This window comes from Narcine bancroftii, chromosome 7 (assembly GCF_036971445.1).
Source record: "Narcine bancroftii isolate sNarBan1 chromosome 7, sNarBan1.hap1, whole genome shotgun sequence".
NCBI lineage: Eukaryota > Metazoa > Chordata > Chondrichthyes > Torpediniformes > Narcinidae > Narcine > Narcine bancroftii.
Window position 1 is genome coordinate 12,267,556 of NC_091475.1, and position 16,368 is coordinate 12,283,923.

General features: G+C 42.9%; 2 protein-coding genes across 10 annotated transcripts in view; one reads left to right on the forward strand and one right to left on the reverse strand.

The window, feature by feature from the left end:
* Positions 1–12,132, forward strand: part of LOC138738515 (transmembrane protease serine 2-like) — a 48,195-nt gene extending 36,063 nt beyond the window's left edge. For 5 of the 8 annotated variants that reach the window (XM_069888847.1, XM_069888845.1, XM_069888851.1 and 2 more), the window contains 3 exons: positions 3,562–3,698; positions 8,094–8,246; positions 11,855–12,132. In XM_069888847.1, coding sequence (XP_069744948.1) covers positions 3,562–3,698; positions 8,094–8,246; positions 11,855–11,866 — 302 coding nt within the window. In that variant the 3' untranslated portion in view covers positions 11,867–12,132. Of the gene's footprint in view, positions 1–3,561; positions 3,699–8,093; positions 8,247–11,293; positions 11,386–11,854 lie in introns of all 8 variants that reach the window. The other 3 variants (XM_069888848.1, XM_069888849.1, XM_069888850.1) reach the window with 3 other exon arrangements.
* A 171-nt stretch (positions 12,133–12,303) lies between these two features.
* LOC138738514 (interferon-induced GTP-binding protein Mx3-like) overlaps positions 12,304–16,368 on the reverse strand; it is a 28,141-nt gene continuing 24,076 nt past the window's right edge. For both annotated transcript variants that reach the window (XM_069888843.1, XM_069888842.1), the window contains exons 12-13: positions 15,467–15,664; positions 12,304–13,682 (exon numbers count right to left, since the gene is read on the reverse strand). In XM_069888843.1, coding sequence (XP_069744944.1) covers positions 13,455–13,682; positions 15,467–15,664 — 426 coding nt within the window. In that variant the 3' untranslated portion in view covers positions 12,304–13,454. The remainder of the gene's footprint in view (positions 13,683–15,466; positions 15,665–16,368) is intronic.

The window sequence follows — 16,368 nt, forward strand, 5'->3', positions numbered from 1 at the left end:
GAGACCAGCCTCTACTGCTTCCTTGAGCAGAGAATTCCACAGATTTACTGGTCTCTGCGAAAAGCAAAGTTTTCTCATCTCTGTCCTGAATCTACTCTCTCGAATCTTAAGGCAATGTCCCCTAGTTCTAACCTCTCCTACCAGTGGAATTGATTTTCCTGCTCTATCCCACCTCTCCCTTTCATCATTTAACATAAGACCCCGCTCATTCTTCCAAATTCCTCTCAGATGATCAAAAGCGATCGAAGAGGAGACATGACCCATGTGCCTTCTATAACTTGCTTATTTTCAGCACGGAAAACAGGCCATTCAGCCCTTCTTGTCTGTGCCGACCACTGTTCCGCTAGTTCCACCGACCTGCTCCCATTCAGTAACCCTCCAGACCTCTCCTCTCCATGTATCTATCCAATTTATTCTTAAAACTCAAGATGGAATCTGCATCAGATGGCAGCTCATTCCACACTCCCACCACTCTCTGAGTGAAGAAGTTCCCCCTTCGTTATTCTCTGTCCCTGCCCTAACCAAGAATCAAGCCACCCAACGGCCGCATTGGGGTAGAATAGGCGGCTTTACAGTCGGGTATTCTGGCCACCTGAAAGTGGAGAATCTGACCAGGAGGAGCCTTCTCCTGTAGGTATAATTTCCGACTCAGAGAATCCCCCGTTGCACCTGAAAGCAGCACTGCGACTATGGCCACAGTCCACAGGAGCTGGCATTCACTCGGACGCGGCTCTCCTTCAGCTGACACGTTCAGGTGACAGAAAGGCATCTTCTCCGCGGCCACCTGAACATCCCAGCTGCACTCCCCCAGCCGCATCTGCTGGCGCATTATCTGCGTCTGAGCACCTGAAAGAGGCTACTGGTGCACAGGAGGAAGCCATTTGACACTGGCTGTGCAAGCCCTTTGTAAAACCACCCAGGTGATGAAACCCCCAGCACTCTCCCCATCCTGTGCCGAATGATTTTTGCACATTTTTGTCAAGTAAGGTTAAGATGAAGGATTTCACATGCCGACAGGTCAAGCCAGTTCTTCCACACACACAAAAAAAAAACAAGACTTCATATTTTGTAAATGCTAAACCTTCGCCACAGGCAAAAGACAAGGGAAAAGGCACATATTTATTCCGTAAATTACACCTTCTCTGGACATCTCAATGCATCACAATCAATGAAAGTGATTGGTAAATGAAAGGACAGCACTCTTTACTGATCAGTATTTAACATGATTAGGTGGGTGCCTGGAGTGAATCTGATAGATATCATTGTACAGAGAAGCAAGATTTTCATCCTTGCTCTCGTGACTCAAACCACTCTTGTGCACTTTCTCCCTAAAAGATTTATAGAAAAGTTAAATCTGCCAGTGTTTGTTCAAGTATTGCATTCCAGATTTTCCCTAAGACATTGGAGCAGAAATAGGCTACTCAGTCCATCGAGCCTGCCCCACCTGATCCATTTTCCCCACTCAGCCCCACTTCCTGGCCATCTCCCCATAACCTTTGATGCCCTGGCTAATCAAGAACATCAATCTGCCCTAAATTCAACCAAAGACCTGGCCTCCGCAACCACCTGTGTCAATAAATTCCACAAATTTACCAACCTCTGGCCGAAGAAACTCATTGTGAAAGATTATCCTAATTTCCTCTGTTCTATTTTTTACTAATCGTGTTAAATCTGGTTTCTTGCTCTCCCCCCACTGGAAGTATCTTTCCGTTTGTGGTGCACTGTTAGCGAGAATCAGACACACACAAAGATAAAAGACTGTACAACAGGCTTTAATCCACAAAGACTTCCACAGAGCCAGGCTGGCTGTGGCTGCAGCAACTCAGTTTGAGGCCTCGGGGGCTGGCGCAGGCTTATATCCCGGAGGCTGATTGATACCTGACCGGGTGGGACTTGATCCATTCAGGCCGACTGATTGACAGCCAGCCAGGTGTTGTCCTGTCCCCTACACTCCTGCAGGTACAGAGGTTGCCCCCTGCAGTAGGGCGGTGGTGTACCACCACACCGTTTACACTACACAAACATATCATACTTTGGAACATTATTTCTCCTCGGTTTTGCTGCTCTTCAGAGACCAATCTCAGCCTCCTTTATCCCTCCATGTTAAGGGAGACCATTATCCTCTGTAAAATCTTCTCTGGAGTCCAGTATCCTGCTGCTTAATGGAGGCACACAGGCAATCTGAAGCTAAAGGCAATCTGCTGGAGGGGCTCAACAGGTTGAGGAGCATCAGTGGTCTCTGGCCGAAATGGCAGCATTCTTCCCCCTCTCCCCCCACCCAGTGCATGACCTGCTGTGTCCCTCCAGCAGACGGTGTTGAGATCCTGCTTCTTAATGTCTGTTATATTCCTGAAAAGGGAGGAAAAAAGGCTGTGATGTGGAAAGGAGAAGCAGGGAGGACAGAAATAATGGCTTGGCTGAAACACAACTTGTTCCATGATGGAACATTATAGCACAGTACAGGCCTTTCAGCCCATGATGTTGTGCCGACCTCTGTAAACCTACTCCATATCAGTCAAATTGTTCCCTCCCTCACACCTATAACCCTCTATTTTTCTTACATCCACATGCCTATCTAACAGTCTTTTGAATGTCCCTATTGTACCAGCCTCCACCACCACACCTGGCAATGTTCAAGCTCCCATCATTCTGTGTTAAAAAAAAAGTACCTTTGACATCTCCCCTAAACTTTCCTCTACTCATCTTAAATGGACGTCCTCTGGTGTTTGTTATTGCCTCCCTAGAAAAAAGATGTGGCTGTTCACCCTGTCTAAGTACCTCATCATTGTACACACCTCTCATTCTCTGTCACTCCAAAGAGAAAAGCCCCAGCTCTGTCAATCTTGCTTCATGTGACATGCTCTCCAATCCAGGCAACATCCTGGTTAATCTCTGCACCTTCTCCAAAGCATTTACATTCTTCCTGTAACGAGGTGTCTAGAACTGAACGCAATGCTCCATGTGTGATCAAAACAGAGTTTGACGGAACTGCAGCATTAACTCATTCCTGAGCTGAATCTCCTAATGAAAGCCAGCGCACCATACTCTTTCTTAACCCACCCCCTCCCCCCTTTTAAGTTGTATGGCAAGAAGAGGCTCTGACAGGTCAGAGGTTAGAATGCCGGTCTTGGAAACCAGCGGTCGCGCGTTCATTCCTCGCTGGGGCATCTTTTCAGTGAGGGGGGCTGGACAAAAGTGTCTTCCTTATGGTAGACAAAGAATTTCATACATGTGACATTTTAAATGTAATATTATGTGACAATAACGAAACCTTTCCCTTCAGTGATCTATGGACCTGGGCCCCAAGATCCCCCTATTCTTCTACACTTTTAAGAATCCTTTCATTAACCACATACTCTGCCTTCAAAATGCATCCTCCGCACTTATCTGGATTGAACTACATCTGCCTCTTCTCTGCCCAGCTCTACATTCTGTCCATATCCCATTATATCCCACAGCAACATTCCATAATATCCAAAATACCTCCAACCTTTGTATCATCTGCAAGCATGCTGATATATGGTTCTATACATAAAATTGATTGTTATGTTTTTTAATCAGGTATGATATCCGAAGTCCTACAGAAGGTCTTGCTACCTCTAGTTGATACCGAAGATTGTGAAAAGCTCTATATTAGGGACATTACAGCTCGTATGATTTGTGCTGGTTTTAGTCAAGGTGGATTTGATGCATGTCAGGTATTGTGAAAAATGCAGAATTGTCACAAGCAGTTCATTTTCTGCCATCTTCTTGGTCTGTTTTCATTGTTGCCTCTCCACACCAACAGAGGGAATACGACCAATCATCCCAGTGGTCCACGGTTATATACCTTGATGAAGGGCTCACCTGAAATGTCGGTTTATTTATTTTTACCTTTGCTACTTAAAGGTCATGGTTTGACCAGTTGAGTTTCTGCAGCATTTTGTGTTTTTACAGCTAATAGAGCAGGCGTCTCGTAGGTGCAGTGACCCATGTTCAATACTGAGCCCCAGTGCCTTCTTGGGGGGGAGTTTGCAGCTTCTCCCCGTGACCGCATATATTCCATACGTAGAATGCCCCTGTTGTGTCAAATGACTTTGGTCCCAATTGAAGGTCACTGGCCTGAACGTTGGTTACCCTTTACTTCCTATGGATTCTGAGCGATCTGCTGAGTTTCTCCAGCACTTTTGTGTATTGCGCTCGACTCGAACTGGGCAGCATGTTTAGCGCAGCAGATAGCACCACGCCATTACAGCGCCAACCCCGATCTGGACCGGGGTTCTAATCCCGTGCTATCTGTGAGGAGTTTGTATGTTCTCCCCAAGTCTGAATGGGTTTTATCTGGGGGCTTCCATTCATACTGGGGGTTGTAGGCCAATTGGGTGGCATGGGCTCATGGGCTGAAATGACCCATTTCTGTATGTCTAAATTTAAAATCTGCAAATTTTCTTGTTTAACTAAACGAATGGTAGAATTTGAGGGGAATTAAGAAGAGAAAATAAAATGGGACTATTGGGCGTTTCACGGTTAGCACGGAGTGGATGGGCTGAAGGTGTCATATGACTCCTTTTAACATTTGATCATAGAATCATGGAAACCAAATGAGACTGGGGCTGTTGTATTCATGATAGCCAGAGAAAGGAACAGTTGAGGTTAAGGGACATTTAACAGAAGTAACAGGTGCTGGATATCTGAAATTAAAACAGAAAGTGCTAGAAACAACTCAACAGGTCAGGCAGGAGCCAGGGAAAGAAAAACAAAATGAACGTCTCAGATGGATAGCCCCTTCACTGCAGTTGTCTTCGGAGCTGGTGGACCCATTATTTGAATATTTTAACAACCCCCTAAGTGGTAGGAGGATACTAGAAGATTGTTTATAAAGCAAGGGAGATGGAAGGCAGTGAACTACAGACCAGGTAGTGGGCACATGGAACAAGCTGCCAGAGGAAGTGGTACAGGGGGCAATGTTTAAAGGACATTGGGACAGGTTCAAGGATAGGAATGGAATGCACATTGACCAGTGGAGATGAAATAGGCCAAAGGGCCTATTTCTGTGCTCTAGGTTTATTACCTGCTTTTTAAAAAAGGCGTCCTCATTTCACCCTCCTTTCGACTGGTTTCTACATGTCACTTTATGCCAGTTTTATCCGATTTGTTGATATTTTCCTGCAGTCGTACTGTTGGTCGTACTACCAATCTTGCAGAGAGTTGGCAAGTTTCTTGGTCATGGCGCTACACAAATCAAAATCCAGTGATAAAGGATGAAAAGTACAATGAAAGAGGAACAGAAATCCAGCACTCAAGCCAAAGCCACCACTCAATATGATCGTGGCTGATCTATCCCAGGCCTCGAACTGTCCTCTGAGCCAGTTACCTGCAGACCTCAGTTTCTTTGAAAAAACAATTATCTGTAAAATTTCACAGAACTCTGGGGTAGAGAAGTGCAGAGATTCACACTTAACTGCAAGAATAAATCTTAATTTGAAGTAAGTCCCCCCTCATCTTCAACAAGATCCCCTCATTCAAATATCTCTCATTAGTGGAAACCCCTATTATGCCCCATTAGGATTTTAAATAGCTCAATAAAATAATCCTTTATGCTATAAAAACACAGATCTAACTTTTTTAGGCATTTCCAATGAGAAACACTCTCATCCCAGGAACTGGTCTGGTGAATCTCTTCTGGATTGCTTCCAATGCACATATAGGATACAGAACGAACAGTCACTTTCGCACACCCCATAACACCAATGATTAGATGTCATGGTCTTAATTTTAGAATGAGCAGTGAATGACAATAAACTAATGCTGCAAGAGGGAACAGGAAGGAAAATAGTGCCCTCTAGAGGAGCAAGAAATAAAACACCACAATGTCACAATTCTTTCTCCAGTTTTGCCGATGCTCTTAGTGATTAGTTGTTGAAGTGAGCAGCAAGGTGGGATGCTATTGGTCCATCATGCAGCAAAAGATCAATTTCATACATTCTACTTGCCAGATCTAGACTTAGGCACATCAAGTGGTCTCCCACCTGCTTTTTAAATATGATGAGGATCTCCCCCTCTATCACCCCTCCAACAATGAGTTCCAGATTACAAACATTCATTGGGTTAATTTATTTTTTCCTCAATTTGCCTTTGATCCTTCCACCTTAAATCTTTTGTTATTGACTTCTTCGTGATGACCTAAAACCTATCTCATAATTTCGTACAACATGAACAAACCTCCCCTCAGCCTCATTGTGAAAGGAAACTGCCCTAGCCAAGTTCAGAAAACAACCCATGACTAGGCCTTGCCCTTGCTCACAACGTCCTGGTAAATGTCCCCCAGTAAGCTGAGGTTAGCCTGCATTTCACATAGAGATGGCATGATTTTTTTGCAAGTTCCCTTTTAAAGGTAATTTTAGATTGATTGATTAGGCTTGCACTGTTGATTGAGCAGAATTCCAGCCTATTTCTTGGTGAATAAGGATTCCATTGGCTACCTGAGTTTGTAATGGGTGGGGACATTGGGTAGACATGCCAGAAAGGACTTGTAACATTGAGAGTTCAAATTGAAGGGGGCTATTAAACGCATGGCATTAGTCGTTGTACTTTTGGCTGAAGGGAAAAATATGAGTTCCATCCTCTCCCTGCACTGCATCGCTCCCCAAATCCCAAGAACTCAAGACAATTGATTCTATTGGAACCTAGCTCTGACTATAACCATTGTTGAGTTTGGTGAGAATTCTGCACAAGTTGAGGTTGAGTGAAGTACAAGTTGTGAAGCTTTCACTTGGTGAGAGCACTTGAAATTCAGATTTCATATTTATTGTCAGAGTGCATACATGACAACCCTAAATTTCTTACTTCCTGCGGATGAAGGAAGTGCGCAACAAAAAAATTGTACACAACGAACATATGTAAACAAATAAAGAATGTAAACAAATTGACTGAGCAATACAGATGGGAAAAAAAATAAAATGCAAACGTAAGTCCCTGATTAAGTTTGACGTTGAGGAGCCTGATGGTGGAGGGGTAGCAGCTGTTCCTGAACCTGGTAGTGAGAGTCTTGTTGCATTGATACCTCTTTCCTGATGGCAGCAGTGAGAACAGAGCGGGTGCTGGGTGGTGTGGATCCTTGATGATTGCTGCTGCTCTCCGACGTCAATGTTCCTTGATGGTGTGGAGGGTTTTGCCCATGAGGTCCTCGGCTGCAACCATTTCCTTTTGCAGGGTTTTATGCTCAGGGATATTGATGCCCCCATACCAGACCACGAGGAAGCCGGCCAGCACACTTTCCACCCCACATTCTGCAGAAATTGACAGGGTTTCCGATGTCACACCAAACCTCCGCAAACTCCTGAGAACGTAGACGTGCTTTCTTCATGATGCCATTAGTGTGTTGGGTCCAGGAAATATCCTCCGAGATAGTGACTCCCAACAACTTATATTTGCTCACCCTCCCCACCTCTGGTTCCCAAAATGATCACTAGATAAACATTCCCATATCAGTTGGAGCTCAACAAGGATTCTGTTCCATCCCAAAGAATTAGGCGGTAGGTCTTTCAGCAAACTTCAACCCTGGCTGTGCATCTGTGAAACTTCACATTCGCACGTCAATCCTCTGATGGCATCTATAACTGAACTCACCAGTGAGAGGTGACAGATGTCTGCAAAAGTCACAGATACAAATTTTGTCCTCTCAGTTAATACCCAAGGATGTTTAAAAGAGGCGAAATACTGAATGTGCAGAAATCCATACTAAAAATGGGACACGTTCAATAGATCAGGCAATGCCAGTGGAGAAAACATTTCATCAAAACTGAAAACAGTTGGAATTAAGTGAGAAGAGGAAGGTTGGGTGGGGGAACAAACAGGAAGATGTGTGAAACTGTGGAGACTAGGAGAGATGGAGTGACGGAATGTTTGGGAGCATGGGGTGATTAAGGGTGGAGACAAGTTGATAGAAGGCATAAGTGCACAATATTTATCCAGGATTAGAAAGGAATGTTAAGTGAATTTATGAAATGCTGTTATAGTTGAAGTTGATATTGAGAATGCAATATTTAATTGCGATCACCTTGAATTAATTAGTTCTGAGGTCCGCCAACACTTGTTTTGTTTATTTGAGACAGGGTGACAGCGGTGGCCCGTTATCTATCTACCAGAACTCATCATGGTGGTTAGTTGGTACTACAAGCTGGGGTGTTGGCTGTGGCAGAGAGAACAAGCCAGGAGTATACACAAAGATCTCAGCTGTTCTCGACTGGATTTACCTGCAGTTGAAGGCAAGTGCTCAACTGCCATTTTGGGGCAGGTTTGTTTTGATGTTGTGGTTAAATAAGAAAATCCGCAAACATTGAGATTATACTGCAATACGGTGGCGAAACATAGCAGGCCACACAACCTCTGTAGGAAGTCAAGGGTGGCCGATGTTTTGGGTCTGCGCCCTTTATCAAGGTATGATCATAAGGCAGACAGGCACCAGAATAAAAAGGTGGAGGGGGGAGAGGGAGGAAGAGGAAGGGGACATCAACTTCCTTGTCTTTCCTTATCTCCCTGCCTTCTTTCTGCCAGTTCCCCACACTAATCTCTTACCTGTCCATTCAAGAGCTACCCCCTCCCCATCATCTCAGCTTTTCTACTCTCCCACCCATAGCCACCTTTGACTTCTTGCTTGTAAGCATGTGCTCCTCCCACTATCCCCCCTCCTTCACCTTTTTATCCAGCCGCCTGCCTGCTTTTTGCTCATACCTGAGAACATAAGAAATAGGAACAAGAGTAGACCATTCAGCCCATCAAGCCAACTCTCCCAATCAATGTGATCTGATGATAGGCTCATCTCCATCTAGCTGCCTTTTCCCCGTATCCATGAAATCCCCCACTATGTAGAAATCTATCCAAAATTGTCTTAAATATATTCACTGCTTCAATGGGCAGCGAATTCCTCTGATTTACCACCCTCTGGGAAAAGCAGTTCCTCCTCATCTCTGTCCTAAACCCATCACCCTGAATCTTGAGGCTATATCTCCTAGTTCTGGTCTCCCCCACTAATGGAAACAACTAACCTACCTCTATCTTATCTATGCCTTTCATAATTTTATATGTTTCCTTAAGATCCCATCTCATTCCAGCGAGTACAGTACCAGATGATTCAATCTCTCTTCAAGGGCCATCCCTTTCATTCTTGGAATCAACCTGGTATCCTCCTCTGCACCACCTCCAAAACCAGTACATCCTTTCTCATGTAAGGAGACCAGAACTCCACACAGTACAGATAGACCCTGATATATGATGTCCCAACCTACAATATTTCAAAGTTAATTGGTTTTGAATAAAGGTAAGTTGGGGTTGACCTATATCAACGTGGTTTCTTTTCCTTCTCTGAAGGAAATGCTTCGTCCAATCACCGCACTTTCGGTGCTCCTCTTGAAGTGACGTCAAGGAAATGTGTTTTGTCAGATCCAACCCCGTTTTTAAAAAGAAGGGTGATTTGGAACGCATGTCCAAAATACCGTCGCTGGGGAGGGAGAAAGGTTGAAGAGGGAGAGAGAGTGACGGCAATCTGTACATGCATTCCAAATCACAACGCAAGTTGCAAAGTGAGGCTGCTGCCCCTAGTTACCAGGCGCCATCTGGGGAGGCTGATGTCCTCGCTGCCGCCAGGAGGCCAACTTCCCCGCTCCCGATGTTGGGTTGGCCTACTGGAAGGAGAGGGGCCAGAGGGGCTCACAAAGCTACCTGCACAGGTAGACCCCGACATGATAATTTCACTTTACCATGTGAGTCATGGAACAGAACTCCATAATCCAGATGCAGTCTCATCGGTACGTTCCTGGTATTAAATTCAACCCCTCCAGCAATGAAGGCCAACATTCCATTTGCCTTCTTGATATCTTGCTGCACCTGCAAACCAACCTTGTGCGATTCATACCCAAGCTCTCCCAAGTCCTTCTGCAAGTCAGCATGCTGCAATCGCTTGATATTTAAATATTCCAATCTTCAATTTTTCCTTCTAACATGGATAACCTCACATTTACCAACATTGTACTCCATCTGCCAGACGCTTGCCCACTCACTTAACCTATCTCTATCTCTCCGCAGACTCTCTGTATCCTCTGCACAATTTGTTTTTCTACTCAACTGAGTGTCATCAGCAAACTACACTAAACTCTTTCCCCTCTTCCAGATCATTTATGTATACCTTGACGAAGGGCTCAGGCCTGAAACATTGGTCATCCTTCACTTTCTATGGATTATGCAGGACCTGCTGACTTTATTGAGCACTTTGGTGCATTGCACTTTGTCTTTCAACTTTCTTCTAGCTTCTCAAAGGTTTGGTTTGAGCAGATGGGGCTTCATGGATTTCATATCCCTGTGAACTCATTTGGTGTTGAGTGTCGGCAGGCTATTTGACCCTGCGAGAGTCCTCCTGCTTATCCCTATCCTAATGCAATGATCTCACCACACCGTTAAAAATCCACCCACACAAAATCATGAACTGAGCAGGGCCATTTTGGTCAACACCTCAGACCGGGCTCTTTGGGACAAAGCTGGACTTCCCGGAGACATATTCAGTGTCCATTGACTGGAAATTGAGCAGGCAATACATCAAGACACCATTGTGTGAATGTTAGAACCAATTTGGACCTTCCAAAAAAAAAAATGCTAAAATGGATTAAAAGTTCTTTGACCATTTCTACTTCAGCTCAAGTGGTAACTGAGCATTGAAAAAAAAATTGCACCTGTTACTGTGGCCATTAATCACTGAGAGCTGGACATTTCAGGACCTCTCCCACAGATCAGATGTTTGTAGTTTTGATTTTCTTTTTAAGTTTTTTAGACATATAACAGATCCTTTGCCCATAAGCCCATCCAACCCAATTGACCTACCACCTAGACTTTTTTTTATTGAATGGTAAGGGGAAATCAGAGCACCTGGAGGAACCCCACACAGATGAGGAAAATGTGCAAACTCCTTACAGACAGCTCCAGATTCGAATCCCGGCGCTGTAACAACGTTGCACTAACCGTGTCTCCCTGCACTGATTGTGCTGCCCTTTGGAAAGGGAATGAGGCAGGCAGCAGAGTGATCTTCGACATGGAGACAACTCATGGTTGCCAGATGGGGTTCTGAACCATGAATCTCCCCAACCATGGAGCTAGATATGGGAAGAGTAGAGGTGCATAAAATAAAAATGAACAAATTAATAAATCATTAATTTGGGCTAAACAGTTAAGTCTGTGGATACTTGAACGATGAACATCCAGTTAATGTGTGCAATAGAATTAAAATCCAGAAACCCTTAAATTGATGCCTCATTTGCCTTCTCAGCAGGCCTAGCTCCCTGATTTTTTTGTGATAGCCTCATGTCACACATTCCATCACTCTTGGAGGGTCAACATCAATCCACAAGGAACAAACAGGTTAGGACAGCGGTTCTTAATCTCTCCTGCCCTCCCCCCCCACCCCCCTCACAAACTATCTTAAGTCATTCCTTACTAACCATAGAGCACCTATGGCAGAAAGTATGTGAGTGGAAAAGAAGTTGGGTTAGGGCATTTCATTCATGCCTGACTCTGCCCATGGCATGGAACTTAACCCGAAGTGCCCTGTTTAAAGTCAAGCTGTTGTAAATCTAGTTAACAAGTGCAAAATGGTACCAAAGCGAAATAATACAGCATTTGGATATCAGAAATAAAACCAGAAAATGCTGAAAAATCTGATAACTTCTGTTAATGCCACAATTTTTGGTCAGAACTGTTAAGAAAACCAAAATGTCATGTTACTGGTTTGAGTGTTTCTCTAACATGACAAAATGAGTGTTTTCTTCTGTATTCTGAAACAGTCTTCATGTTCCTGGCTTTCATTCAACTTTCCTTTGTGTGATTTCAGAGACATCGATGAGGACAGGGAGTTCAGGTTGAATGTCTCAAATTTTAAAGAAACAGATCCAATTCCCTGGCTTCCTTGATGACACCCACTCTCTGCTTTCAAAGATCCATTGCACCCAACCTATCTCGATGCAAAGCTCAAGGATATTCCTCGGAATATTCATGCGTCATGCTGAGGGACATAACATGTTTCCCAATTGTTTAATTGCTTGGTTGGTTTAATAACTGTATTGATTCAAACTCCGTGCCACCGATCGAACAAAGGAAGAATCAAAAAGAGTGTGGTGTGTGTATGTAAGTAACTTGGATTATCTGAAATGGTTGTGACCACATCAGTAATGGGTAAACAAGTTTTTTTAAGGATAACTGGTCACTTTTTTTAAAAAAAAAAGAACAGCCTAGTAGCAATAACAGATCACTTATAAAAGGGTTTAAACAACAAGGGAAGGCTTTTTAAAGTATGAAATAATATTTAATTCATGCAAAACAAAGCCCCCAAACAAAATTCTGTAGGATAAATCACAAAATACTCAGAATCAAAATGGCGACTCAGACACGCACAAGCATATTGGGTTTAATTTTTTTCCCCCAAGGTGTGAAGTGAATTCGGTGTAAAGGTCAAAACTTTTTTTACTTTTAATAATTTTGTGACTATCCCTTTAAGAAAAATTGTTTGTAGTATTACCATAGTTACTATGACGTTAAATATCGTAATATCCGTGTAGATTTGAAACTTGCTTTTCATCTTCGAAGAACCATGACCATGAGCTCTCGAGGTGGTTTTCTTTGAATCTATCTTAATGATCTTATTTCGTCTTAATAATTTCTTATCTTATATCATTATGTCTTTAAATATAGCCGAATGCTTTGCTAATTCATCGTTAAAAAGGAGGCCTAGATTATATCCAAGAAATGGGGTATAAACAAGATGCTTGGAAAATACATGGATTGTCAAAAGCTTAAAGAAATTAGGATAGTGAAATGAAGGTACGAGGTGGCTATAACGAACAAGGTGAAAGTAAATCCAAAGGGCTTTTACAAATATGTAAATAGCAAATGGAGAGTGAAGGATAAAATTAGTCCCTTAGAGAATCAGAGTAGACAACTGTGTGCGGAGCCGAATGAGATGGGGGAGATATTGAATGAGTTCTTCTCTTCGGTATTCACTAGGGAAAAAGATATGGAATCGTGTAGGATGAGAAGCAAAAGGGTTGATTATGGAAAAAGGTAGGGAATTAGGAAAAAGGGGGCATTGGAACTTTTGAGGCATCAGTCTCCGGGTCCCGACGGGATATTCCCCAGGACCTTGAGGGAAGTCAGGGAGAGCGGAGGCTCTGACAGTGATTTTTTTTCAAAAGTCACCGGGGGTGGGGGGGGGGGGGGGTCATGGTGCCGTAGGATCAGCGTATCGCAAACGTGGTTCCTCTGTTTAAAAAGGGCTCCAGGTGTAATTATAGGCTGGTAAGTTTGACAGTGAGACAGCAACAAATCATTGGAACTGTATAGTAACCAAAGTTTGGAATATACCAAGGTGAAGAAATAAAAAAATTTTAAAAATCAAAACCTATCTTTGATATTAGTGATCCAATATCAACAGTCAGTTAACCAAATACAAGCAATGAGTTTTGGGCTTTTCTCAGTCGATCTATTTTGCATTTAAGAGTTTCTCTCTCCCTCTGTGTGTCTTCATCTTCCAGGAAATATTTGTTGATGCAATTCTTCTCTTGGATGATCTGTAACATCTCGACCCATAATTTATCAGAAAATTCATTTAAAATGTAGCACCATATGACCTTGGGTATCTGATCAGCTAGTAGGGAGGAGACAATCTAGAAAATGAGAACAAAAATCAAGGAAAATAATGAAATATGAGGCAAAACATACCTGTGTACTTCATGACTTAATTTAAGCCACCATAGAACCATGCCGCGCATTAGGTGACCTGTCAGCCTACCCTTTTTTTTGCCAACCATCAAATCCCTATCTATGACCCAATTTATCAGCATTTGAATCATTGGCTGCTGGGCCCTGGCAATATCAATGGTTGTTTAGATACTTGTTGAACTCAGTGCAAGAACTGTTCTCCACCAGTCCCTTTATTCTAGATTCCAACCACTCTGGATGATATATTTTTTTTTTAAATTATATCCCCTCTAAACTTCTTGCCCCTCACACTTAGTTTTAGGACAATGGTTCTGGTCGTGGGTTTCTAAAGTCAGACAATTCTTCAAGAAGCTCAAACCTTTATTTGCAAGTAAAGGCTGAGGCAATCAGAGAGCAGGGTCTCTAATCTCCTGCCAAACACAGCAGGAATCCTCTTCATATGTAAAATCCTGACCTTGCTTGCTCAGTCGGATCACATCCCTTAGCTACATCCTGATTCTAAACCGCCATCATTATTTCTCATTCACTATTCTAATCATATTTCAAACCACGTGCTTCCTCCCCTCCTGCCACGATTACCTTTTACTCCTCTTTCTTATCAGTACCCTTACCCCATGTCTCATCTCGCCACCCTTATCTTTTACCCATCCATCATTGATTGTGGCATTTAATTTGCAAGCAGTACTAATTGGATAATAATGAATGGGTATGTAGTAAGGTAAGAGTAAATGTTTAAAGTAATACAAAGTGTAAAAAGTAATTGTTTAAGAATAAAAAATAAATGTTTCTATATTCTCAACCTTTTTCCACTTCAAGAAATCCCTATGCCATCAGTGTTCTGTGATTGGTTAGGGATTGCTTTGTGATAGAGTATATAGAGGTGTTTGGGAGATAAATTGGGAAAGGTTTGTTTGCGCAGGTCACACACAAACACTTTCAAACATAGAATTTTTGCAAGAGTTTTTGCACGAGTGCTCAGACACATGATGGACTGTTGTTTGCAAAAGGCAACAAATCTAACAACAGGCAGTGGCAGCTTTGTCTGGAAAACAGAACGTTGTCTGGAGGGTCATGTGATCTTTGCAGGCAGGTTTTGCTCTCAGAGAGGAAGGAGTGAGAGAAAGACAGACATCGCTTCCAGAGGGACAAGCTGGCAAGTTTTGGAAGACGGCCTGGTCAAAGGAGAGAATTGGCTGTCCGGTGTTTCCCTTGGAATAGGAGAATCAGAAAGGAACTCTATGGTGACCCGCTCGCTCTCTCAAAACCAACAAGAACCCTTTCTGAGTGGTAACCATTTACTAAGCACCAAAGCCTGGTGAACTTTATTAATGTTAACTTCTGTGCACAGTACAAGAATTGCCTGCAACTAGTGAGAGTGGACTGTGAAACAAAGAACTTTGCTGAACTTACACACACATGCGCTTAGAATTAGAATGGGGTTAGGTGAGTCAATAGAGACAAGTTAGATTCTATTTTCATGTTCAAAGATAATTAAAAGCAACTTCTGTTTAAGTAACCCTTTGTTGTGGTGCATGTCTATTGCTTCTGGGTTTTGGGGTGCTTCTGGGTTTTGGGGTCCTCTGGGCTCGTAACAGCTTAAGGTGGTATGTGGGTGGGAAGATAAAGGTTAAGAACCACTGCTCTAGATGCTGCATGACCTGCTGAGTTTCTCTTGCACTTTTGTCAAGCATGCCTGCAGACTTTCCTGTTTTGTTTACAACTTGTTTACCTTGAAATACGCCTTTAAGTGGAATGACATTTCTTGGATGCTTGCATAATTTTTGCTTGATCCTTGGCTTCTCAATTTACCAAAGGTTTTGCTGTAGTGTGAGTCCTGAGAATACACCACTGTCTCAACCTTAAACTGGTTCTGCAGCAATTTCTCCGCTTCACATTTTTGCTGTTGGGCAATTGTTGCAATTTTGACCTGTATGCAAAGATAATAATAGCAAGTATGCAGTTAGATCAGGCTCCCTTTCTAGTAGACACATTTAAAGTCCAAAGCAACAAAACTTCCATCTAGTAAATTAGTTACCTGTCCATGCTATTCCAACCACCCCTCCCAATCCCACGTTCTCTGCCAGCACAAGACTAATAGGAATAGGAGGACACCATTCAGTGTTGCACGCAATCCTAACTTACTGGGCTGTTCTTGAAAAAAAAGACCAGTTCTCCAAAAATATCGTTTATCCAAAATAGGCCCAGTCCCCGACCATTTCCAATAATCGGAGTTGTACTGAATTTACAAAAGTTTGAAATCTCTTCACACCATTATTATAATGTCCATACATTCCGGTCATTGTATATTGTTACATACACCATTGCCATCACTGTGGCACCATGACATTGGTCCCCCCACAAGGATAGTACGTGAGGAAGAAAACTTGAAATTTGTTGGGTGGTGTTATTGAAGGATCTGGTTCTAAGGGAGGTAAAGTAAATCCCCTCTTATCTGGAAGCAACCAACAACCGGTTAAAAAAAATTGCAAAAAACAAATGTTAAAAAAAAAATGAAAATTTAAAATTGGCGCCAGCTAGTTCGGCCATCCAAGCTGCACATAATCTCAAGCAACCAGAAAATTCATTTATCCGGCATCCAATTATCAAGGGTTTTTTTTTAATTTACTGTAC